Source organism: Capricornis sumatraensis, chromosome 2, assembly GCF_032405125.1.
Source record: "Capricornis sumatraensis isolate serow.1 chromosome 2, serow.2, whole genome shotgun sequence".
Classification (NCBI taxonomy): domain Eukaryota; kingdom Metazoa; phylum Chordata; class Mammalia; order Artiodactyla; family Bovidae; genus Capricornis; species Capricornis sumatraensis.
This window is the reverse complement of record NC_091070.1, coordinates 79,375,845-79,400,625: the sequence shown is the minus strand read 5'-3', so window position 1 is coordinate 79,400,625 and position 24,781 is coordinate 79,375,845. Positions and strand designations below refer to the sequence as shown.

Below are 24,781 nucleotides of genomic sequence, written 5' to 3'. Positions count from 1 at the left end.
GGCAGTAGACAGTAGGCTAGGGAGCTAGTGAATCCAAAGGAGATGAGTCTGTCCCCTGTCCCACTTTCTGGCTGGGCTCAGAAGCCAGGTATCCCCAGGGTCACTGCTGGTCCCCTGTGAAGATGGAGCCAGGTGGGATAGGGCATGGGGGGGGGGTAGCTGGGTTGGGGGGCAGGGGGGCATCTCCTCTCCCCAGAGGATAGGCACTCACCCTGGGCAGCCCTGGGCACCATCTCGGTCCGGTAGATCTTGAAGGCATCGTAGGCAAAGACAGAAACCAGGATGATGCCAAACACCTGTGAGAGCAGGAGGGGGATGCCACAACAAAGGCCAGCGAGCCACTGGACGCCAGGGAGAGGGAGGTGGGTGACCCAGGGCAAGGCGTGAGCCAGCCCCTGGGCACTGACTTGAGCTTGGGGGGGACAAAGGCACAGGAAGGGTGCGACCATCAGCCAGAGGTCCCTGGGGGTTGGGGGGTGCCGGAGAATTCTGCGGGTCTGGACTCACAAAAGCAGCAATGGCAGCTCCGTCCCGGGAGGTCACAGCCGCGAAGGAGACCACCAGGAAGATGATGATGGCGCTGACACAGCGGAGGAAGTCCTGGGGGTTGGGGGTGCAGGGTCAAAGAGAAGTAGAGGGCAGGCGGCATCAGCCTGAAGTTTTCCAGGCTAGTCAGCGGCTTGACCCTCAGGTACTGGGAATCCCTACACGGAGATATCCTTGGACACAACATAAGGTGCTTGAGAGACAGAAAGCAAGAGAGAGCTCACACAGCTCCCCAGGGGAGGGACGCAGATGGACGCAGAGGGACAGGAACCAAGACAAGAAGCCAAGGGGCTGGGCTGGGGCTGGACCTGCATCGGGGAGCAGTCTGAAGGATGGGGTCAAAGCTATATTCGACTATAGGACATGGGGGCTGGATTCCTTGCTTACCCAGGAAAAGGAGAGAGGCTGGAAGAGGAAAATTCAATGTTGAAAGAAGAAAGGGCCCAGAATGGCGTGGGGGAGGCAGCACGGGGTGGGGACCCTCACCAGACAGGGCCAGTTCAGCCGATCGAAGCGCTGGTAGTACTGGGTGGCATAGAGGAAGAGGAAGGCTAGTGTGATGAAGAACTCCAGGAGCGCGGCAGCCATGTAGGCAGAGATGGAGGCCGTGAAGCAGATGAAGATGATGAAGGTCAGGGCCTGCAGGGCCAAAGGTGGGAAGTTTACCAGGAAGGGGACACAGGCCTGGACAGGCCTTTGCCTCCCTCTTTTCAGGAAGCTCCCCCAGCCAGCACACCGCCTGCCCTCGGAGGTCTTGCCAACCCTGGTGGCAGGAGCCATGCCCAGGGCCTTTGCCCATCAAGGGCCGACTCCAGCCTCCCACCTCTGCCAGCCCAGGCTCCCCCTGCTCCGGGGCCCCAGTAGCCCCAGCAGTTTAACCAAGTTTCACAGCTCTGGGGAACATCACTCTATGAAATCCAGAAGAGAGTGGGTCCCCCTTTAGCACTGGGAACACCAGCCCCTTGAGTGGTGGGACATCAGTCTGTGCCCCCAGGAGGTACCCCATGCCCCATAATAATTCCAGGATGCCTAAAACTCCTCTAACGAGGACGAGAGCCCCTGGTTCCATGCCAAGAGGCAGGGATTAGAAGGCAGATGCTCCAGAGTGGATGTGCATCCCCTCAGCTCTCAAATGTAGGACAAGGTATATGCCGAAGACTCAGGTTTACACTGAGGTCTTGCTAAGTGAATAAGGGAAGGTACTTTCCTGAGGACAGATGTTCACAGGGAGCAGGCAACAGATAAAGCGGGGCTGCAGAAAGTCTGCCCTTTTGGGTAACTGAACTTCTTGGATATGCCGAGAAGCGGCCATCTAAGGCCCAGGAGGAGGCCGGCTGGTGTTATCGCCGTCCCATCCCATCCCTGTGCCTCACACTCCCTCAGTGTCCCAGAGAGCGGTCCGCTGTCTAGCTTCAATCCTTCCTGAAGACACTGAAAGCTGCTGTTGCCGCTTCCAGGCGGAGGAGCAGCAAGAAGGCAGGCGAGGAGATGTGGGGAGGGTCGCTGGGGCAAGCGGGGTGTCTGAGAGGTGGGGGAGGGAGGCTGCTGAGGAGTGAGCCCTGAGGGGCCTGGGGCTGGGAGGTGAAGCTCTAGGCTGAGGAGGTGGCTGTTACCAGCTCAGTTTCCAGCAGGATGCCTTTGAGGGAGGAGAGGAAGGTCTTGTCCACCGCGAAGCCCTCGAGCCCTGCAGCTGCCCCCTCCTCGGGGGGCCGGTCCCGACGACTCCAAGCATTGAACATCTCCACGAGGCCCACCGGGTACAGCCCCCCACTGCCACCAGCCCAGGAAGGAAAACAGGAGGATGGGAACCTGGCAGGACGGGGAAGCAGAGAGGAGCAGGAAAGGCACTGCGAGAAACCTCAGAGTGAAGCGGGCAGGGCTGCCGCGGGGGACCGGAGAGGGCGGCCGCGGGGTGGGGGCGGGGGGGGGGTGCTTGCCCAGATAGGCCTTCACCCAGCTGCCCAGAGCGCCCTGCTGGTGCCTGCACTGGTCCCCAGGAGGCACGTGGAAGAGGAGGGGCGGGGAAGAGGGGAGGGGTCAGCTCTCCTCTTACTTGGAGCCTGACCCCGCCCACCCGCCGAGGGTGGGCGAAGGCCGGAGGGGAGAGGGGGCGGACTGCGAAGAGACCGGGAGGAGCTGGGAGGTGAGCCGAGAAATGGGCCAGGCTAGGAGCCCCCGAGAACCCAAGCCTGAGGAAGTTTGCGTCCTCCCTTCCCTAACCTTAACCCTCTTCCTCACCATCCTTTCTCCCTTTTCCTTTCAGGGAGGGTGGGAGCTGGAGCCCGGCCCTGGCAGCACCCCTCAGGACCAAGCTGTAGCAGCCAAAACTGAGGACAAAGGCAGATTGTTGGGGGGACAAGGGGGCGCTGTGTGCCTGCTGCAGTGCCTCAATGGGCCTCTGTTTCTCCAGTATGCCAGGAGGGCAGCCTGACCCCCACCCCGGTGTTTAGGGCTGGGCCAGGGAGCCAGGGAAGGGGAAGGATGGGGGGACCACAGCGGAAACTCTGGAGGGCAGCAGGTGGGGGCTGACAGTGGGGAGGAAATGGGACCAGGCTGGGAACCACAAGATGCTCAAGCACCAGGGATGCCAAAGACAAATTAGGCCACTTTTAAGTACAGATTATTTATTTGAACAATTCTCTCCCTGCTCAATAACAGCCTCTTCCTTAGCAGCATTCATGTCAAAAGACTAGCAACTCCACCAGGAGGTTTAAGGTCGATGCTCCAAAGTCGATGCTCACTAAGCGTTTGATGAATGAAGGAAGGAGCGAACAAACTAATGAATTGAAGGGCTCTCCACTGGTGAAGGGAAAAATATCTGAAAGTGCCTGGGCTGCACCAGGGCAGCTGGGGGTGGGAGGGAAGAAGAGACAGACACAGCAGAGCTTTGAAGACCTTTCCCAGGAGGAAATGACAGGATGCCAGTTTCCAGGGACCATAAACAGCCGCTACTGCCTTGGATTTGCCCCGCATTTCTCACCCACTCCAAAAAGTGCAAAGTGCGTCCCCCATGGTCCCCCATCCTGTCCCAAGATCCTGCTGCTCCGGGTGGTCCTTTGGAGGGGCTGTGCCTTCGGGTGTCCTGGTTCACCACAGCAGGTGGCTGTCCAACCAGCTCCAGTGTTTGCCCAGGGACCAGCCATGGTCGGCACAGCTAGGCCATCACACGGGGCCGCACGCACACGCAAGCCAAGGAGACACGGTAGAGCCTGCGTTCCAGGCAGTAGCCATGGTGGGCGCCCTGCTGTCCAGGGCACGGCCGCCGATAGAAGACGGTCTGGTTGTGGTAGAGCAGCTCTGAGTTTCCCAGGGGGTCCATGTGGGAGCCCGTCTGGAGGCTGACACAGTGTGGACACAGGCAGCGTGCGTGGTACAGATCCTGCGGGAGCCGGTTCAAGTCTCTGTCCAACCTGTGGGGTGGCAAGAGTCAGGTGCTGGAGGGAGGGGCCGGCCAGGAGCAGTGAGGCCCCCGGGTGGAAACGCCAGGGCTGCTGTCAGTCCTGTGGCTTTGCTTCCAGCTCTGGTGCCCACAAGCCAGGTGGCTGTGAACAAGTCACCCCCTCTCCCCTGGGATTTATTCTCCTGAACTGCGAGGGTCGGGGATGGAAGAGTGACTTTCCAAATGGTGCCAGAGCCCTGAGGGGGGTGGGCCAGGTGGGGAGCTCCACTGGGGCCTCTACCAGACCAGCTGTGGTTCCATGTGACCCATATGCTGGGTTCTAGCATCACGTTTCCTTGTGTGATTGTCAGTATATATGTATTTTTAAATTTTTAAAGTAAAAATTGCTCTTATATCCAAGTATAAGAAAGCATGAAGTGAAGGCTGACAGTCTGCCTCCCACCAGCCCCACTCCCCTGAGGGAGCCACTGTCTGCCATGTCCTGCCCATCCTCCAGACTCCAACTGTGCATGTATAATAAGCACATGTTCGGGTGTATTGTAAGACTTATTGACTTATTCTGAAAAGGTATCATAGCCCCCAGAAGATGTGAAAAGTCAGTGCTCCAAAGGTCTGTGCTCCAGAAGCCCAGTAGGAAACAGCCAATAGGTTGGAAAACCATCCTCCCAACAGACCGGCCTTCGCAAACTGGGGCTCAGCTAGTGTAGCATTTCCCAGAGTGGATTCCCTGACAATGCGCTGTAGCAGAAGGGGTCTGTGGTCAAATGATTCTAGGAAGCGTTGAGTTTAATGGGCTCTTCTTTGCAGACTTCTTGCTGTGAATGTGCTGAGCATGCTGAGAACCTCTAAGGGGGTGGGGACTGCAGCAGTTTTCCCCCCACTTACTCGATATCATCACTTTTTTTCTGAGGAACAGCTTTTGCGACACATGTTGCAAAGCACGTGCTTCGGGGAAGACCAGCCCAAGTGGATATCAAGGGTTCACACTCCAGGTGTCTAGACCCCAGCCAAGTCAGCCGTCTGGTACCCAGCCTCCCCAGAGGGGTTCCCAGCCTCTTTAGATTTAGTCTAGAAGCTAGCCAGCCTACTGAGACCACTTCAAAGCATAGTGGCCTGGAGTCTCCACCTTGGACTTAGTCTCAATCAAAGCTGGCCCCCTCCCTAGCCAATGACCTTCTCCTTTCATCCACAAAGCCAAGGCTAAGCCAGAAACAGACTTACAGTGGGTGGAAACACAGATACCCCATGAGAATGCAAAACGGGAGAACTATGTTTGGCATCCCTACAGTACTAAATTTTAGTATTTTAATTCACTGTCCCAATTTCAGTACTTTCTACTATTTGTTTACATCATGACATAAATAGAGAATTATAAGATGTGGCAGCACATGGAGAAGGAATAAGACAGGTCCTGATCAAAGACAACCAGCCTGGAGGTCCAGCCCCCCAACTGTCCCCCCAGAGCAGAAAGAGGGTCTAATTAGAACCCATTCATGGCTCAAAGCACTAGCGTTGGGGATTGGGCTGCTTTGTTCCTATCTTGTACATTATTCCCTGATATTTTTGTTAGAAAAATGCAGCCATTGTAGGGGAAGGAAAGGGAGAAGAAGGGAGAGGAGGAGGAAAGATAGAGAGGGAGGAGGAGGGGAAGAAGTGGAGGAAGAAGACAGGAAGAAAAGCTACCTTTCCTGTACTAAGGTTAGATCTTTCAGGGTTTCATATGATCTGCATCATCAGGCTATAGAATTTCACTTTACAGATGAGAAAAACTGAGCTTTGAACCCTTGAGCGATTGGCCCAAGGTCACCAAAAATGTGTCAGGGCTAGACCTTGTCTAACACCCAAACTTGATAACCTCACCGAGGTAAAAGGGAGGCATAGGCTGGAATTGGCTGGAACTCCCCTGGTCCCTCACACACATCCTGACCAGCACATGAGCAAGCGTTTAGGAGGGGGCAGGGGCTGGCAGACTCACTCATATCTCCAGGGGGCGATGGAGCGGCTGTTGAGGGGTCCATCCTTGCTGGAACTGCAGGATTCTGGGTGGTGGGTGAGGCTGGTGGTCTCTGGGGGAGGCATGAGCACACTGTTCCACTTCAGCCACTCCTCAGTGGGGTTCTGTCCTTCGCTGGGGCAGCAGCCGGGCCAGTGGGTGCAACGCCTCTGGGACCCCAAACAGAGGGTGTGGGTTCCCACGACCATTGCCAAGAACACCATCGCCTGTAGGAAAAGGCCCGTGAGAAAAGTGCTCCCGGCTAGTCGGCATGCCCCCTCCCCCAACTGTGCTCTGAGATTCTAATTCATGCCCCATCTGGTCCGCAGCCCCAAAGCTGACAGCTCCCTCCATCCCCAGCCACATCTCTGCTCTTGCCTCACTCAGCACTGTCCTGGCCAGGCCCCTGCTTACTAACCTGGTACATGCTGGATGCTGCTTGCCAAGCCTCAGTGCCACGCTGGCTGACAGTAAGGCCTTGTGCAAGCTGTTTGACTGGAGCAGTTTGGGAGTCCTGGTTTTATTTTCAGCAAACCTGTTTTGTTTATTCAAATTTATTTCCACTACCTTTTGGAGGGTGTGACCTGAGATTAAAAAACAAAACAAACCCCCCCCCAAAAAAAAAAACTTGAAAGTCTTTCCAAAAGCTGCTTTAAATGCTAGTCTCATGGAAGTTGTGATTAACATCGTCGTAAGCCTATTGAGTAAACTTTGTTCTTTGCCCTTTTCTGGGCGTAGGGTCAAAGTAATAATATCCTGTTATTCTATGCCTTGGGAAACAGGCATTGTGAGAATTCTGATGGGTCACTTGATACCCGATATTAGGGAACATCACTTGGACTCTCTCCAAGAGGCCTTGCTGCTATAATCCCTGCTGCTCCCACCCAGGGTCTTGTCTCTTCTCTTCCCTCTCTTCTCAGGTATCCTCAGGATCCTTCACTTTAGTAAACATTTCCCTCTGTCTGCTTGTTCTCTGACCCCTTCCTCATCCTCCATGACCCCAACTTCTATGACCACAATCATCTATGATTTCTCAATGTCCATTATTTCTCCCCAACTTCCCCTTGCCCTCCTCAAGGGCCACTTACTCCGATTCCTGTACATCCCCTGACCTCCTCTGGACTTGGGATACAGGCTTAACCCCATGGGCTGCCAGGAAGGCCTGGACTACAACAGTTTGTTGGCTGGATGTGCAGGGTCTAATGGAAGAAGTGGTGGGTGACTGTTCCCATGGCGCAAATGAGAAGGCAGAGCCAAGAAGAGAGGCAAGGCGACAGCCTTAGCTAAGAGCCAACAGAAGCACCCAGCTCCCAGATCAGCCTGCCCCACCCCTACTCACTAGTTGAGGAGCATGGCAGGGGGAGCTGCTACTCTCAGGCCATGGGGTAAGGTCTTGCAGTCACAGGTCCATGGACCACTGTCGGCCAGGAGAGGATATGTGTGCTCTGGCAAGGTTCCAGCTGGGCCTGGCCGCAAAGACACAGGTCAGTCAGGGGCCACCCATCTGGGGGGCTCTCTGCCTATTCTGCTCCAATCTTTTTCTCTGCATCCTTGTTCAACAACTCCCCTCATCCCCTCACCACCCCCCTCCACTCCAACACACTCATATACAGACACCGTCTCTAGAGTGATGTTTCCTGATTTGCATGTGCTTTCCCTTAGAACATACTCCTTTGGTAACCAACGACTCAGGAAATAAACAAAGGGAACCAGGAATAACTTAAATGGCAGAGTGATAAGGAATCTTTTGAATGCTTTAGGGCAAAGCAGCCCTAAAATAGAGGCGTGATGATGTCAGAAGGCATTCGGAAGTGGGAGAAGTGGGTCTGAGGGGCCCGGAAGTGATAAGTTCTGAGGGGCCCGGAAGTGAACGGGCAGTGAGAGCTTAGGGTCAACAGGTGATGGCTAGGAGAGCAGGGCCACTTAGGAAGAGCACTGGGGCCAGGAATACATTGCCCCACTCTCACTGGCCCACTCTCTGGCCCTGTGCTCCCAGGCAGCCTCTCACTTCTATCCACCCCCTCAGCTCCTGAGATCATGTGCCAGGATGGTGCCAAGCCCTGCACATGCATCAGCTCGTTTTACCTTTATAATAAAACAATGAGATGGAAATTACTGTCCCCATGTTAAGATGAAGAAAGTGAGACCCAAAGAAGTTGAGTAACCTCATCAAGGTTGCACAGTTAGGAGGAAGCCGAACTGGTTCCCTCCCAGCCCTGAAAAACTCCAAAGCTAAGCAAGCTCCTGGTATGCAAATGCCACACTGTGGTGACCTCTGGATGGAAGGGAAGCCCCTGCTGTAAGGGATTTCCTACTCACCCAGGTGTGGGCTGGACAGGTCTCACCTAAACCTGCCCGAGGCCACAGGGCATTCCTGCCCACTCAGGCACAGCCCGGCTGGCTGGGATCCACTGCTCCGGCTACCTCTCCCTCAGCCTCAGTTCTGCCCCATGGCCCCCAGAGTGGCTTCTGGTGTTCCCGAACAACCCTCAGCCCAGCAAAGGCTTTGCAGGGACCTTCCAGAAGTGCCAGATCCCTCAGGTTTCCCCAAACCGAACAAAGTCTCAGAGGCTGACGCATGCCCAGACCTCTTGATCTTGGCCCCCATCCAGGACAGGATGCTTGAAAGAGCTGGAAGGCATCCCAAACACTTGTTTCACTTGCTGACGCTGCAAACGACCCACACTGATTACATGGGGTGTTTCCTCCAGGAGAGGGTTTTGGGTTGTCCCCTGCCTCTACCATGACTTCCTCTGAGAAAACTGCTGAGGGGCATTCTCCCCTGTGATGGCCAGGCCTGACACAGAACCTGTCCTCTGAGACACACACCCCTGCCCCCCGCCCCCGCCCACCTCCTCGCAGTTGCTCAGCCTCCACCCTTATCTCAGGAGCAGCTGTGGGTCTCCTCAGGGTGACTCCCTGCCATGAGACACATTTTCCAGAGGGTTTTCCTCTTGGGGTGACTAAGAATCCCTGAGTCACCTCAGCTTCCAGGGAATCCCTGGGGGCGTAGAGAGATGGGGGTGGCCATGGGGAGAATGTGGACATAGAAGCAAAGTTCGTCCAGTACCTGATATCAAGGGTGCCTCCCTGCCTGGGGCTGACCTGGCAGCCACAGGGGAGATCTGAGCATGCCACCCCAGGCCACTGACACGAGGTCAGCCCCTAGCAGGAAAGAACAGGGAAGATGTGAAAAGGGGCATCCCACCTGGGCCAAGAAAGCCTGAAAGATGCTATGATGGCTGTCCTTCCCTTCCTCAGAAAGTCATTCAAGTTCTCATCCACTGTCTTGAAGTCCTGCCCCTGCCTCTGATCAGCTCTTCACCGAGGGCCCTCTCTTCTCCTTGTTCATAGAGATGGGCATGCTTGGTGGGGAGGCTGAAGGGGAAGCAGGCAACAAGGATGGCTGCAAAAGTATCTTCCTGGTGGCTCAGACAGTAAAGAATCTACATGCAATGTGGGAAACCCGGATTCAATCCCTGGGTTGGGAAGATCCCCTGGAGAAGGGCATGGCAACCCACTCCAGCATGCTTGCCAGGAGAATCCCATGGACAGAGGAGCCCGGTGGGCTACAGTCCACGGGGTCACAAAGAGCCAGACATGACTGAGCAACTAGCGCAAAAGGGCCAACCAGCTCAGCAGCCCCTGAAACAGTGCTGGAACAGGGCTCAGCAGGGTCGTGGATGCTCAGGTGCACTCACCTGAGGGGCCCGAAGGGCAGCAGGGGGTCAAAATGCAGAAATACTTCTGCCCCCTGCTGGTAAACAGATGCTGCCCTCAGCCCTGGAGCACCCCCACATTGCAACCTCCCTGTGACCCCACAACTGACTGGAGACTGCCTGGCCCAGATGGAGGCCTTCAGAACAGATTCCCATGACCTGATGGGGACACCATGATGGCACCGGTTGCTAATTATTTATAGGATCACCTTTAGTTACAAAGATCCCCCTCCCTTCAAAAGGAGCCTGCCTTCAAAGAGAACCCATTCTTGCCTGGGAGACGTGCAGAGAATCAGAGTGAACAGGACAAAAAACTCAGCAGCTCCCTCCCCTAGCCACGGGCTGGTTCCTCCCCAGCTGGGCCTTTGCCTTTCTCAGTCCTACAGTCATGGCTGCAGGATTCATCCATTTCATTCATCCTGTTCATTCATCCATTTGCCAAACATTTATTGAGCACCTACTAGATGCCAGACACCATTCTAAATGCTAGGAAGGCAGAGGAGGACAAGTCAGATAAGGCTCCTACCTCATGTCTTAGGAGGAGAGGGATGGTAAATAAGGAAACAAGATAATTTTTGATAATAGTAAGTGTTATGAAGAAAGTGAGACAATGTTAAGAGATAAGGAATTACTGGGGGTGGGGGATTGGCGGGGGAAGAGGGCAACTTTAACTTAAAAAGTCAGAGAAGGCCATTCTGAAGATGTGGAATTTGACATGATGATGGAAAGGTTCTGGGGAAAAAGTGGTCCAGGCAGAGGAACCAGGACAACAGAGTTCTAGAGGTAGAAAGTCTTGGCACATTGAAGAAACAGAAAGGACAATGTGGTTGGAAAACAAAAGCTAAGGAAGAGCGTAGAATGAGGCGAAGTGAAGAAGCGAGCAGAGGGATTTCAATGGCTAAGACTCCTTGCTCCCAGTGCAGGGGACCTGGGTTCAATCCCTGGTCAGGGAACTACATCCCACGTGTCACAACTAAAGACCCCAAGGATGGGGATGAGATCAGCTGGAGGGCTCTGCTGGGGAGGGACATGAGTGGGAGAGAAGATTGGGACCCAGAAAACCCAATGGAGGAGTTCCTTTCTACCCTGTGAACAGTGGCAAAGGCAAGCCCCGAAGTCAAGGGCCCCCATCTGAGGCAGCCACCCACCCAGGGTCTTAGCTACCCATCCAGTCTGGGTTTTTTTCCAACCTAACCTGGGACCCAGAATCCTCCCTGAACAAGTTAGAATCACTTTAAACCTCTGTTTGCAAAGGAGAGGGCAGAGATGAGTCATAAGGACAAGGAGAAGACTCCAGCTGCCATTGACACAGAAACACTTGGAGCTTTCGTGAAGGTACAAGCAGGGGGTGGGGGTGGGGTCATGGGGAGCCAAGGTGAAGAGGGAAAGTCATCGTGCTAAGCACTTCACATGTATTCACACCTCACCAAAGTCACTATTCCAGATGAATAACGGAGCTTCAGAGATGTTCCAGAACTTGACAAACTTCACACAGCTGACAAACCAGGATTCACCCCCCACCCCCACCTCTCCCTGGGGCTTCCCAGGTAGCTCAGCTGGTAAAGAATCCTCCTGGAAAGCAGGAAACCCCAGTTCAATCCCCAGGTTGGGAAGTTTCCCTGGAGAAGGGATAGGCTACCCACGCCAGTATTCTTAGGCTTCTCTGATGGCTCTCAGACAGTAAAGAATCTGCCTGCAATGTGGGAGACCTAGGTTCGATTCCTGGGTCGGGAAGATTCCCTGGAGAAGGGAATGGCTACCCACTCCAGTATTCTGGCCTGGAGAATTTCATGGACAGGGGAGCCTGTCAGCCCACAGTCCATGGCCTCGAAAAGGGTCTGACACGACTGAGCAACCTTCCACTTCACTTCACCTCTCCCCAAGTCTGACTGACTCCATTCCCTGCCTGGGCACTCCAGAAGCACAGATTCATTTTCCTGCCAGTTTGCACTCTGCTCCCCTCACCAGGGACTTCCCTGGTGGCTCAGATGGTAAAGCATCTGCCTACAATGTGGGAGACCCGGGTTCAATCCATGTGTTGGGAAGATCTCCTGGAGAAGGAAATGGCAACCCACTCCAGTATTCTTGCTGGGAAAATCCCATGGATGGAGGAGCTTGGTAGGCTACAGTCCATAGGGTCCCAAAGAGTCAGACACGACTGAGCAACTTCACTTTCACTTTCCCTTTCCCCTCACCTAGCTACAGGCACTAGCTAGACCCTCAGCTACAAGAAGGCAGTGAGCCTTCCTGCCCACCTCCCAAACCACCATTCTGCCAGGGCCCAGCACTTCCTTCCTGTTTAGTCTTTTCCAGTCTCTATCTATTTCCCGTGCACCATTCATCTTTAGAACTGGGTTTCTTGCCCACCTCCATCTTGAGCCCCAATTCGCCTTGGCAGTCCTCTGGGCAGAGATTATACCAATCACTCCCCAGTAGCTGACTATCTGTATTCCAGGCAGCTAGGCCTCTAGGGCTGGGGTCTGAAAGAGGCTGGACCAGGCTGGAGCTGGAAAAGGGAGCTCTCCCATCAGATGCATCTGAAAATTTAAAAGTTCCTCGCCCATCCCAAAGGAGTCTGAATTTGTTCATAGGTGCCCAAGCAATAGGGAGAGGAAGGCGCTGGGGCAGGTGTCTCTCCCTCCCCTCCTGGCAAATGCCTGGACTTGTGGCCCTGTGGAATGTGGAGGTGGGGTGGATGGGAGGGGGGGTAGGGAGCCTCTATCCAAGGCCTCACAAAGGACCTTAAATTAGACTTCAGATGTTATCTCCAAATGAGGCTATGCATAGAGCCATTGTCTATTGTGTTTGAAGTGTTAATGCATTAAACGTAAATATTGAAAATATGCTACAGCTTTTCGATCCAGACTGGCATCTCATTTTTTTAAATCCTAGAAACCTCAAAAACAGAAGGCGGCTTCTCCAGCGCCCCTGAGGGGGCTTTGAAATCTTCTTTCCAAGAGAAAGAACGCGGGGAGACAGTGGGGAGCTGGAGAGATGCCGGCACACGAAGGAGCAGTCATAGGGCCGACAGGTGTGGGGACCAGAGCCTCGTCCTTTCAGCTCCTGGGGGTCCAAATCCCAGCTTCTCTGAAAGAGTCCTGCCCTTTTGTGTCCGCAGTGCCCACTTCTACTCCACTCGGCAGGAGGAGTGAGCCAGAGTGAGGGCAGGGGACAGGCCTAGACTGGCAGAGGAGCGTAAGAGGCGTCACCAGCCGCCAGCTCGCCCGCCCCCAGCTCCGGGACCAGCCGCTCTGGCCTCACGTTCCCTCGCCCGGGCATGAATCTGTGTCAGCTCCAGAGCCCCGGCCGGCCATCCCTGCGGAGGCCACGCCAAGGGAGCAGAGAAGCTCCGCGGAGGACCCCAGAAAGGCGGAGGGAGCGCGCTCCCTCCCAAACGAGAGACAGTTGTGGGGCTGATGAAAGGGAAGCAGAGAGGCGCGGGGCTGGCGGGCGAGAGCGGGGGCGTGACGGGGAGACGAAATCTCCGGGGAGGGAGAGAACCCTACCACCTGGAGGTCCGCCGCGACGTCGGGCTGGAGCTGGAGGGGGAGAGGAGCCGGGAGGGGGCGCGCAATTTAGCCCGAGGGTCCTGAGCTGAAACTCAACACCCGCCTTTGGAGGGCTCGTCCCCCTTTCTCCTCCGCCCCTTCCCTTCCCCTCCCTTTTCCCCTCCCTCCTTTCTCTTAATCCCCGGGACTGAGCCCCGCGCCGGAGCCGAGAGGGCCCGAGGGGAGGAGAAAGGAGCTGCACCCAGAGGGCGCCGGGAGCCTGGGAAGGGGAGGGAAGGGGAGCCGCGAGCGGGGGCTGAGCCTGAAAGCCGCGCGCGACCCCCGGACCCTTTCCAGCCCTCTCAGTGCCCCTCCCCAACCCCACTTCCAGGCGAGTCCGCAGGACCCTAGTCGCTGCGCCTCCTTAGCCTTCTGTTTGCTCCTTTTGCTTTGCGGCCTTTCTCTCGGTTCCCAGAGACACCTGGGCTGCCACGAGCCCTGGGGCGCTCAGAGGGGCCCCGCCAAGGGTGCGTGTAAGCGGGGCGGCGGGGGCCAGCGTCCTGGGCCAGGGGGCCGAGGGTGGGAGCGGGAGTGCTGGCGCCGAGGGTTGGAGGGGGGCGCGTGGGGAAGGCCGTCCCGCCCCATCGAGCCCGGCCCGCGTGCGCGTAGCGAGGCACGGTCCCGGCGCCCCCAGACCCCCAGGCGCGCTGCGAGCAAGGGTGCGTGCTCGGGGGCCCGCCTTGGGGGCTTCGAGCATTGGGGCAGAAAGCCGCCACTGAGGTCGTCCAGCCCAGCCGCCCTGCTCTCCGAGGCCTTTGGCTCCAGCCTCGCCTCCGCTGCCAACTCGGGCGACTTTGAAGAGAGACAAACTTCTTGATTTTCACTGCCCCCGCCCCATCCCTCTCAGCCGGGCTGCTGCAGAGCCTCGGACGCCCGAATCTCAGCCCCAGGAGCACCACTCTCCGGCGCGGCTCCGGGTGGGGAAGGTTGGCCCTTAAACTCGCTCGTCCAGCCCGACCGCCCCGGCGGCTTCTCCCTGCCCTCGGGGCCGTCCTGAGCGCCCCGGAGAGGCGTCGAGCGCAGCCCCAGCTCCCACCTCCTCGCCCGTCCTGGCACTGGAAGGGAGCTTTGGGCCCATGCGGACCTGGCGTGTCCCCGCGGCCTAGGACAGGCAGCTCCGGGGGCCTGGCCCACCCTGCAGCCTCAGGGAGGCCGCGGGGACGGGGCAGAGCGCGCGCCCTTGGATGAGGTCCCGCAGCGACGCCCCGGCCCGCCCCGCTCCTCCTCCTGCCCGGCCAAGCTGCCTCCCATTTGGGAAGTTTTGTGGGTTTTCTTTCTCCTCCTCCAACCTCCGGGGAGGCCACGATTCAGGCGCCGCAGCCGGGGGCCGCCTCCATGGTGCGGGTCAGCCGCTGCTGAAGTCAGCGAAACCGAGCCTGGCCTGGAGCTGGCCGCGAGGAAGGCCAAGGCCATGGCCATAGCCACGTCGGTGAGTCCAACCAGAGAGAGGAGGCTGATGGGCAGAGACCGCCACGATCTGTCCTGCACTCCTGTCACTTTTATTTCTGCCTTCTCTTTGTCTCGCTCCTTCGTCCCTTGCTTCTTCAGGAGACTCTGTCCCCCTTCTGGCACGTTGGTTTCCCTTACCTCCTCTCGCCTCTCATCCCTAACTCCTACTGGATCTGGCCTCCCCTTCCCATTCTCCTCTCTTTCTTTCTGGAGGCTGCCCCTGGAAGGAGGGGAGGGGGCAAGCTTGAGTCCTATCTCCTCTTCTATGGGTGGGAACCGATGGCCACTGGAGGTTGGCAGGGGTTTGTGATTGGGAGAGCAGTAAAAGGTTGGAAGGGAGCTGAAAGAATGGAGGTGACTCCAGGAAAACTGGAGGGCAAAAGGCCCAAGGAAGCCCTGCTCTAGAAGAGGGATGGAGGAAAGGAGGGGAAATAGAGTAAAAGATGGAGATCAGACAGGGAGCAAGGGAAAATAGAGAGAGGAGGGGAGGTGATGTCACCCAGCCTCTGGCCACTTTCCTGGGACTGGGGACAAAGGGAGGAGACAGCTGGCATGATGGGACAGTGGGAGGAGGCCTCCCAGGGAACGTGTGGCTCACTGCCACCCCTCTTTAAGGCAGCCACTCCCTCACAAGTCAGCTGGGCCCCTGAGGAGGGAGTAGAGCTGGGGTGGCCACACCCATCATCAATCAGTCTATCAGCGACTCTAGTTGGATTCCCGCAATTGCAGGGGAGGTTTGATCCCATTGGACAGAATTGAAATTGAACACAAGGAGGAGCTCTTCACAGCCCCGCCCCTGCTTTCTGTCTTGTACTCCTGTAGCCTGAATCCCAGCAAATGTATCCTCTTTCTACCCTTCCCTAGGCCTTAGGATGCCCAGGGAAATCGAGGCTGCCTCTTGCTTTCTGGACTCCTCTGAATGGGCATTCTGGGAAGGAGGATTGTGACGCTGGGAAGAGAAGCATGTCTGCTCACCTCCTCCCACACCCCTCGAGGATGAGTTAGATTTTCACTCCTTCTCAGACCAAACTCCTCTTAGCTTCTCAATCTATATGATGGTGAGAAGACTCTAGTTCAGAGCCAGAAAGGGGGAGGTGGGGTACTCCGACATAAAGATGCTGCCTCAGGAGCCAGCTGATCATCTTTATAGTTCCAGGAGGTAGATCTTTCTTTTTGCTTGAAAGGGTAAAGTGTTGGTATTTATACTCATGAAACACACAGGACCCTGATAACAGCTAATCTTCTTCAAGTATTTACTGGCCCTAAACTTTGTCTTGGTATGTCCTGGTTCTTTGATGCATTGTCTCATCCAGTACTCACAACAACTCTGAAGCTAGTACTGTTATTATCTGAAAGTGGATATTCAGCTATGGATATGGAATTCTACAAAGGAGGAACCTGAGTCTGGCGAGGTTAAACAGACTCCCCAAAGTCACCCAGCTCGAAAGCAGCAGAGCCAGGACTCAAAACTTAGGTCTGTCTGCCTTAAAAACAGTGCTCTTAACTGCCTGCCTAGATCCAAAACACTGATTTCTAATTTATAGTTGGAAAGAAAAGTGCCAAGCTAACCAGGAATTTGTGTCATCTGGCTGGCATGTTTGCTTTCTGTGGCACAATTGCCTTTAGAAGTCAAAATGTAAGCAGAAAAGGGTTTGATGAATTTGGAATCAGGCAAGAAGTCAGTTTGTTGTTAACCTCATCCAGCCATATAGGGCTGGACAGCCTCTCCAGCTGAGGGAAATATCAGTCAAGAGGAGCATGCACTCTCTCTAGCGGAGCAGGCCATCCTTCCCCCAGTGTCTATTGACCAAATGCAGCCTACCTGATATCTTGAGCTTGAGAAGTTTCACCATGTTCGTCAATCCACATGGATTACCCGCTCAGTACTAACTACTCAGCACCTAACTACCTGTTTTCTACCATCACTGTGTAAGCCACTAGCAAACATATCGGAAGTGGAATATATTTTGATAGTGTGAGTGGCCTGATTCTACCAAACGACTTGGTGAAACCAGAGTCCAGTGATGAGTGACTAGTAAAGGGAACTTGGACATCGTGAAAACTTCCTCTGAACTTAAATCCTGTTTGAGCTATGGATTGTCTTTTTTTTTTTTTTTTGAAGTGTAGTTGATTTACAGTGATGTGTTAGTTGCTGCTCTACAGCAAAGTGATTCACTTATACATATACACACATTCCTTTTCAGTGTTCTTTCCCACTATGGTTTATCATACAATAGTCAATATAGTTCTCTGTGCTCTACCCTAGGACCTTGTTGCTTATCCGTTCTACGTATAAAAACTTACATCTGCTAACCCCAACCTCCTATTCCATCCCTCTCCCAAACCCTCCCCCTTGGCACCAGCAGTATATTCTTTACATCTGTGATTCCCTCTCTGCTGCACAGATAGGCTCACTTGTGTCATATGTTAGATTCCATGTATAAGTGATGTCGTATATTTGTCTTTCTCTTTCTGACTTCCCTTAGTATGATAATCTCTAGTTGCATCCATGTTGCTGCAAATGGCATTTATTTATTCTTTTTATGGCTGAGTAATATTCCATTGGGTGTGTGTGTGTGTGTGTAGTTTACGGCTGAGTAGTATTCTGTTTCATGGCTGAGTAGTATTCCATTATAGTAGAATTCCATAGTATTCCATTCCATTCCAATACTGAATAGTATTCCATGTGGATATATACACCACATCTTTATCCATTCATCTAGTAATGGACATTTAGGGTGTTTCCATGTCTTGACTGTTGTAAATAGTGCTGCTATGACATTAGGGGTGCATGTATCTTTTTGAATTATAATTTTGTCCAGATATATGTCACAGGCCCTCTTGACTTTACTACTGTTACTATACAAGGAGAAAAAAGGAGATCCTTTCTTTTTGGCCATGCCACACAGCTCACAGGATCTTGGGTTCCCTAACCAGGAATTGAATGTGGGCCTCGGCAGTGATAGTCTGGCATCCTAACCACTAGGCTACCAGGGAGCTCCCCAAAAGTAGATCCTTATGCTTGTGGTTGTGAAAAAGAGTGTGAGTGCAGCCTCTGGAATCACACAGCCTGGAGTTGAAATCACATTGCACCAGCTGTATGTCATTGGGCAACATACCAAGCTCTCTATTCCAATTTCCTTTCCAAACAGGGATAATGATGGCTCCTTCCTTATCAGGTTGAGGATTAAATGAGATGAGATTAGTGCAAACACTTGTTCAGTGTCTGGATATATAATTCGCCCTTGGTGTCTGTGATTCACCTGAGCCTAGTAGTGTCCAGGTGGCACTAGTGGTAAAGAACCTACCTGCTAATGCAGGGGACACAAGAGACATGGTTTTGATCCCTGGGATGGGAAGATCCCCTGGAGGAGGAAATGGCAACCCACTCCAGTGTTCTTGCCTGGAGAATCCCACAGACAGAGGAGCCTGGCAGGCTATGGTCCATAGGGTTGCAAAGAGTTGGACACGACTCAAGTGACTTAGCACACACGCACATAGCTCTCAAAGGAAAAAGCTTAGATATCCCCACCAGGAGAACTGGAAACAGTCTGATAAATCTTTGCTCTTGGTTGGTCCACCAGCCTCCCCTACACAAATACACACACACACACACGAGCGTATATACTTTTCTCTTCATGGTAACTTCAGCCTCTGCTGGTAGAACCTTACTTGCTAAGACTGAGAACAAAACAATTGCTTTGGTTTCTGTTTTCTTCCCTATTATGCCGAGGCTTTGTCTGGGCTGGACTTCTCCCAGTCTCTCTCAGAATGAGGTATCTCTGCAGCTGTTTAATCTAACCTGCTTGTAGGGGATACTGACCAGGAAACAGGGAAGGTGATGGAGATTCTATGGGAGACCTTTGCAAGATTTCCCTGTGTAATGCATTCAGCATACGTTCATGGAGGACTGATTCCAGGTCAAGCCTATTGCAGGGGCTAGGAATATAATAGTCCCTTTTCTCACAGGGCCAACAGTACAAGGGAAGAAATCCATTTTAAAAAGTATGTAGACAAATAGTATGGGCTTCCCTTGAGGCTTAGCTGGTAAAGAATCCACCTGCAATGCAGGAGACCTGGGTTCGATCCCTGAATTGGGAAGATACCCTGGAGAAGGGAATGTCTACCCACTCCAGTATTCTGGCCTGGAGAATTCCATGGACTGTATTGTCCATGGGGTCGCAAAGAGTCGGACATGACTGAGCGACTTTCACTTCACTTCACTTCACTTCAGACAAACAGTATAAACTAATGTGAAGGAAGTAATAGGTGGAGACAGACACAGAAGGAGGTGGGGAGAAGAGTGAGAAGGAGACATTATTTATTTTTTGGCCATGCCCTGCAGAATCTTAATTCCCTAACCAGGGATTGAAGTTGCATTATCTGTATTGGGAGCATAGAATCTTAAGCACTGAACCACCAGGGAAGTCCCAGGAGAAGGAGACATTTAAGAAGAACTGAAGGTGCTTCCCTGGTAGCTCAGGGGTAAGAATCTGCCTGCCAATGCAGGAGACTTAAGCTCAATCCCTGGTCTGAGAAGATCCCACATACCTCAGAGCAACTGTTGAGCCTGTGCACTAGAGCCTGGGAACCTCAACTGCTGAGACCATGTGCCGCAGCTACGGAAGCTCATTCACATGGAGCCTGTGCTCTGCAGTGAGAGAAGCCACTGCGATGAGAGCCCGCCACACCACAACTAGAGAACGGCCCCCCCGCCCTCCGCAACTCGAGAAAAAACCCTGTGCAGCACTGAAGACCCAGCACAGTCGAAAATAAAGGAACTGAAAAGAAGAACTGGAGGATGAAAAGGTCTAATCAACTGAAGAGTTAGGGAGGGGTAAAGGAAGAGCAAAGGCCCTGCGGTGGGAAAGAGCTTGTCTAGATCACAGGATAGAGAGCGAGAATGCAGGGAATGGCACTGAAGCCAGGCCGGGCCCATCAGGAAGAGCTGAGTCGGGAGGTCCCATGTTTAGCTTGAGGAAACCAGGGAGCTCTGTATTTTGAGCAGGGGTAACGTGACCTGATGATGTGTGTGAAGACCCCTCTCCCTGCTCCCACCTCACCCACCAGGCCCAGCTGGCCCGGGCACTGTACGACAACACAGCTGAGTCCCCGCAGGAGCTGTCCTTCCGCCGAGGGGACGTTCTGCGGGTGCTGCAGAGGGAAGGCGCTGGCGGGCTGGATGGCTGGTGCCTCTGCTCCCTGCATGGCCAGCAGGGCATCGTGCCTGCCAACAGAGTGAAGCTCCTTCCCGCTGGCCCAGCACCCAAGCCTGGCCTCTCCCAGGTGCCCCCAACCCAGCCAGGCTCACCACATCCGGCCCCGGAGCACAGCAGTGAGGACCAGGAGGTGAGCACTGGAGCCCCCCAACCCTGATTCTGGACAACCTATTCCTCTCTGCTGCTTCAGGGGGGACAGAAAGAGCCCTGAGACCCCCAGCCCTGCACTGACCCTGCTGTTCAAATCCTGTCTGCCAAGTCTTTCTGGGCTCTTTCTCCACTGGCACAGGGAGGGGGTTGGAAGGTGTCTAAGCTCCTCCCAGGCGCACACTATGATTCCCTGCTCCCCACTCTACCTGACCCTCCTGCCTGTCATCCCCCAGTTGTACGTGGTGCCACCTCCAGCTCGACTCTGTCCTACCTCGAGACCTCCAACTGGACCCTGCCCACCCTCCCCTGACCCCATCTACAAGGTCCCCAGAGGCGGTGGGACCCAACTGGCTGCCCCTGGAGCTGCCTTGGAGGTGAGGGCTAGGGGTTCATGTGTCTGTTGGACAGGGGACAGATGGCTCTCGGAGATGGGTTAGGGGAGTGGGGGGCCCACTGCCGAGCCTGAAAGTAACTAACTTCTTCCTCTGCAGGTCTACGACGTACCCCCCACTGCCCTCCGAGTTGCCCGCAATGGCCCCTATGACTCCCCGGCCTCCTTTGCCCGCCCTCTGGCTCAGGTTGCCCCCCAGCCCCTTGGAGAGGATGAAGCTCCCTATGATGTGCCTCTGGCCCCAAAGTCACCATCAGACCTGGAGTTAGATCTGGAGTGGGAGGGGGGCCGGGAACCAGGGCCCCCCCTCTATGCTGCCCCCTCCAACCTGAAACGAGCATCAGCCCTGCTCAATCTGTACGAAGCACCAGAGGAACTGCTGGCAGATGGGGGAGGCGGGGGCGCTGACGAGGGCATCTATGACGTCCCCCTGCTTGGGCCGGAGACACCCCCTTCTCCAGAGCCCCTGGGAGCTTCGGCCTCCAGTGACATGGACACCCTGGCCCTCCTTCTGGCCAGAAGCCCCCCAGCCCCACACAGACCCCGGCTGCCCTCAGCCGAGAGTCTGTCCCGTCGCCCCCTGCCTGCCTTGCCTGTGCCGGAGGCCCCCAGCCCTTCCCCGGCTCCTTCTCCTGCTCCGGGCCGGAAGGGCAGCATCCAGGACAGGCCCCTGCCCCCACCCCCACCGCGCCTGCCTGGCTACGGGGGCCCCAAGGTGGAGGGGGATCCGGAGGGCAGGGAGGTGGAGGACCACCCGGCAGGACACCACAACGAGTACGAGGGCATCCCAGTGGCTGAGGAGTACGACTACGTCCACCTGAAGGTGAGCTTGCCTCAGTCAGCACCCCCAGAATGCCTCCAGGAGAATGGGGGTCAAGACCTGAGGTCCCAGAGGCAGACCCTGGCTTCCTCCATTCCCTTCTTCCCCTCCGCTGACCCTGCACCCTGTAGCCTGTGACCCCTGTACAGGGCCACATCATTTGTTATCAGTGCCACAACCCAGCCTGGGGTCCCCAAGCTCTCTGACCTGCCACTAGGGCTCTCCCAGACCCAGAGTCAGGAGGCTGTGGATCCGATGGGAGGAGAGACCTTGAGGAGGAAGTGGGAGTGGGGAGGAGTGGGAAGACCACGGGGGCTGCCTTGCCCTGCTCCCCTGCCCCTGCACTGAGGCCCTTATCCCCTACCGCAGGGCATGGATAAAGCTCAGGAAGCCAGGCCTCCAGATAAGGCCTCCCCAGGGGATCCTGAACAGCTGGAGAGGGGGCCGCCAGAGCAGCAGGTAACCCGGTGCAGTTGGTGCTAGAGAAGGGGGCAGGGGAGGAGGAGCAGGAACCTGGAAGAAGGGGTATTCTTAACTGAGGCATCGAGGGAAATCTATTTAGGAGAGGGTAAGAGTTCAATGAAACAGGACAGTTGGGGTGGAGAGGAGTTAGAATCCAGAAAGGAGCTGGAACTTCGAAAAGGATATCAGGAATTCAGAAAGAGAGGAAAGAATGTGTTGGAGAGGAGTCAGAAAACCGAGCAGTCAGGGGGACAGAGTTTCTGGGCCGGGTGACTTCTGAGGCTCCTTCCAACTGTGAATTCCTGGGTTCCTAAGAGACCTGGCTCTTAATTCCAGCTCCACCACTAAGAAGCCAGGGCCTCCGAAGCCACCAGTTAATCTCTCTGGGTCTCAAGAAAATGAGACTGTCTCCTCGACTCATGGTCTAGAATGGTCCTAATCGCCATAGCTACCATCTGTCACATTTGTACCAAGCGCCAGACCCTGTGCTCAGTACATTGCACCTGTCAGCACTGATCATAGCAATAGTTAGCACTCATACAGTGCTTACAGTTTGCAGTGCTGTGTTCTCAGCTCTTTTTGTGAAGATCAACTAATCTTCACTGCAGCCTTAGGAGGCAGAAACAAGAACTGCACGATCCAGTGTGGTAACCACACGCCACATGCAGCTACTGATCCCCAAGTGTGACCAGTCCGAACTGAAATGCACTGTAAATATAAAATGCACACCAGATTTTGCAGACTTAGTATGGAAAGCAATTTCAATAATTTTTACATTGATTACAGTGTTGAAACTACACCATTTTTAATATATGGAATTACAAAATATGTACCAATTTCTTTGTAACTTTTCTAACGTGGCTACTTGGAAATTTGAAATAGCATATGTGGTTGGCATTATGTTTACATTGGACAGTGTAGTACTAGGCTCCCCGTAGATAAAGAAGATAAAGGAGATAAAGAAGATAAAGGAGATAAAGGAATGATGACATTCAGAGACTTGTTTTTGAGGTTGTTTGAATCCAGATTTATCAAACATCAATTCTGGGCATCTTCCTGTCACTCACTAAGAGAATCTAAATTGTCTGATAGGAGAAGGTACAGTTTAAAGGGGTCGAGCTCAGGGAGAAAGGAGGGCATGAGGAACAAAGGGAGGGAAGGAGAAAGGAAATAAGAACGAAAGTGGCACTGGCCAAGCAGTCCTGCTGAACCCTCTTCTCGCCCTTAGGAGGCCCTGTCCCCTGGGGAGCCACTGGTTCTGCCCACTGGAGATCTACAGCTCCTGCACTTCTACGCTGGGCAGTGCCGGGGCCACTACTCAACACTGCAGGCGGCTGTGGCGGCCCTGATGTCCAGCACCCAGGCAAAGCAGCCCCCGCGCCTCTTTGTGCCCCACGGCAAGCGGGTGCTGGTGGCCGCCCACCGCCTGGTGTTCGTTGGGGATACCCTGGGCCGCCTGGCAGCCTCTGCCCCTCTGCGAGCACAGGTCGGGGCTGCGGGCACAGCACTGGGCCAGGCATTGCGGGCCACCGTGCTGGCCATCAAGGGGGCCGCCCTGGGCTACCCATCCAGCCCTGCAGCCCAAGAGATGGCGCAGTGCGTGGCGGACCTGGCAGGGAGGGCCCTGCAATTCACCACTCTGCTCACCAGCCTGGCCCCCTGAGCCCCTTGTCTCTGCTCTGCCCTCACCTTCCTCCCAGAGCCGCCTCCAGTCCTCAGGTGGCTGGAGGGCTCTGTTTTTGGGACCAGGAGACACTGAGGCATCTTTCCCCCTTACTGCCCTTTCCAGGCATCTCAGCCTCTCACTGAGGCCCCTCCTCCCCTACCCCACAGCTTTTTGTACGAGCCATTTTGTATAAATTATTTATATTTAATATTATTCCCTGTTTTGTCAGGGGCAGGCACCAGGCCCTCCAGGGACCTTCCTCCTCCCTCAGCCTGGGGTGGAGGTTCTTGGGCACTGCAAGGCCAAGCCCTCTGGAATCTTAACCCCACAGAGAGCCAAGTAGCTGAAACCTAGAGCCACCAGGAGCCCCTTTTTATGTCCTGTGTCTTGGCTCTGGAACATCAGCACCTCCCTGTTAGCCGAGAGCGAGGGTAGAACGTTGGCAGCCCGGAGTGGGAAGGTCTGGGAGAGGCCAGAGGACTGCTCCACGCAGAAGCAGGAGAGCTGGGCCTCTGACATGGTGCACCTTAATAAACCGGGCTTTCTGGTTCCCCGACTCTGCTTCCTGGGAGCCTGAGGGGCAGGCCCAGCACCCTTGGCCAAACTGTTGGGACACACACTGTGGGTAGTCTGCCTTTAGGGTTTGTGGAGAAATTCTGCTGTTTCTCCAACTGTTCATCTAGCAGGTTCTCAGCTCCCATGATGTGCCAGGCACAGTTCTGAAGGTCCGTTGTGGGGGGGGCTGGATAGAAACAAGTCAGCTGAAACAAGTAAATAAAAAAAAAGAGGAACCTGCCACAGAGTTGATAGTTGCTGGTAATGGAAATGAACAGGGTGATATGTGACTGAGTAGATGGGGAGAGGACATTGGAGACTTTAGACAGGGTTGCTGGGGAGGTGGTATCAGTGCTGAGACCCCGAGGATGAGAGAACCAAGAATAATCTGCAACGTAGCATTCTGGGAAGGCAGGCCCTGACTCCTACCCAAGGCCTCTCCTCTAAGACCGATGTCAGATGATGTCATTAGAGAGGTGCACACGTGGGGAGGGAGGCCATGAGAGAGCCTTGATGGTGCCCTGCTGAAGAGGTCACCCCAGCTGTCCTCAGCTTTGTGCCATAGGCCAGCTCTGACCCACTGGAGAAGACTGCTGGCCTGGGTGCCCTCTCCCTTACGTTAACCCAAGAGGGTCTAGTCCCTTAAACTCCCCTTCCCAACTTCCTGCTGACTGTCCTTCCAGACACCACCTTTTAGAGGAGCTGAGGGGCCAATGAATTCAATGTGTTAGAAGTCCATAGTCCACAGGGCCTTGGTGAAATCGATGGGCCATGGCCTAGACAGGGGATCACTTCAGCCATTTACCGCAAGGGAAGAAGTCCAAGCCACATTGCTTAAGCTCCGCTTTCCCAAGATTCGATCC

The 24,781-nt window shown here is 54.8% G+C and overlaps 3 protein-coding genes across 5 annotated transcripts; 1 reads left to right on the top strand and 2 right to left on the bottom strand.

The window, feature by feature from the left end:
• Nucleotides 1-100: 100 nt before the first annotated feature.
• On the bottom strand, nt 101-2,285 carry CMTM5 (CKLF like MARVEL transmembrane domain containing 5). The gene is made up of 5 exons (XM_068993342.1): nt 2,160-2,285; nt 1,033-1,185; nt 508-600; nt 212-296; nt 101-114 (listed from the first exon to the last, which is right to left on the bottom strand). The coding sequence occupies exons 1-5, from the start codon at nt 2,283-2,285 to the stop codon at nt 101-103; spliced, it is 471 nt and encodes a 156-aa protein (XP_068849443.1).
• Nucleotides 2,286-3,700: 1,415 nt separating this feature from the next.
• IL25 (interleukin 25) lies at nt 3,701-6,172 on the bottom strand. The gene is made up of 2 exons (XM_068966636.1): nt 5,922-6,172; nt 3,701-3,956 (listed from the first exon to the last, which is right to left on the bottom strand). The coding sequence occupies exons 1-2, from the start codon at nt 6,161-6,163 to the stop codon at nt 3,701-3,703; spliced, it is 498 nt and encodes a 165-aa protein (XP_068822737.1). The 5' UTR covers nt 6,164-6,172.
• An 8,445-nt stretch (nt 6,173-14,617) lies between these two features.
• On the top strand, nt 14,618-23,360 carry EFS (embryonal Fyn-associated substrate). 3 transcript variants are annotated; one of them, XM_068966313.1, is made up of 6 exons: nt 14,618-14,635; nt 20,258-20,398; nt 20,516-20,632; nt 20,861-21,238; nt 21,605-21,694; nt 22,926-23,360. In XM_068966313.1, the coding sequence occupies exons 1-6, from the start codon at nt 14,618-14,620 to the stop codon at nt 23,358-23,360; spliced, it is 1,179 nt and encodes a 392-aa protein (XP_068822414.1). The 3 variants fall into 3 exon arrangements, with proteins under 3 accessions (XP_068822414.1, XP_068822412.1, XP_068822413.1); XM_068966311.1 differs by having other exon boundaries at nt 20,516-21,238; XM_068966312.1 differs by lacking the exon at nt 21,605-21,694 and having other exon boundaries at nt 20,516-21,238.
• The last annotated feature ends 1,421 nt before the right edge of the window (nt 23,361-24,781 follow it).

Bases quoted from the DNA above. Each gene is read 5' to 3' on its own strand.
- CMTM5 (XM_068993342.1), bottom strand. From the start codon at position 2,285: ATGTTCAATGCTTGGAGTCGTCGGGACCGGCCCCCCGAGGAGGGGGCA. The intron at 601-1,032 runs GTGAGGGTCCCC...CCCAACCCCCAG, and splicing joins GGCTGAACTGGCCCTGTCTG to GACTTCCTCCGCTGTGTCAG. The intron at 297-507 runs GTGAGTCCAGAC...CTGCTCTCACAG, and splicing joins GAGCTGCCATTGCTGCTTTT to GTGTTTGGCATCATCCTGGT.
- IL25 (XM_068966636.1), bottom strand. From the start codon at position 6,163: ATGGTGTTCTTGGCAATGGTCGTGGGAACCCACACCCTCTGTTTGGGG. The intron at 3,957-5,921 runs GTGAGTCTGCCA...GCCACCCCACAG, and splicing joins ATCGCCCCCTGGAGATATGA to GTTGGACAGAGACTTGAACC.
- EFS (XM_068966311.1), top strand. The intron at 20,399-20,515 runs GTGAGGGCTAGG...CTTCCTCTGCAG, and splicing joins CCCCTGGAGCTGCCTTGGAG to GTCTACGACGTACCCCCCAC. The intron at 21,695-22,925 runs GTAACCCGGTGC...TCTCGCCCTTAG, and splicing joins GGGGGCCGCCAGAGCAGCAG to GAGGCCCTGTCCCCTGGGGA.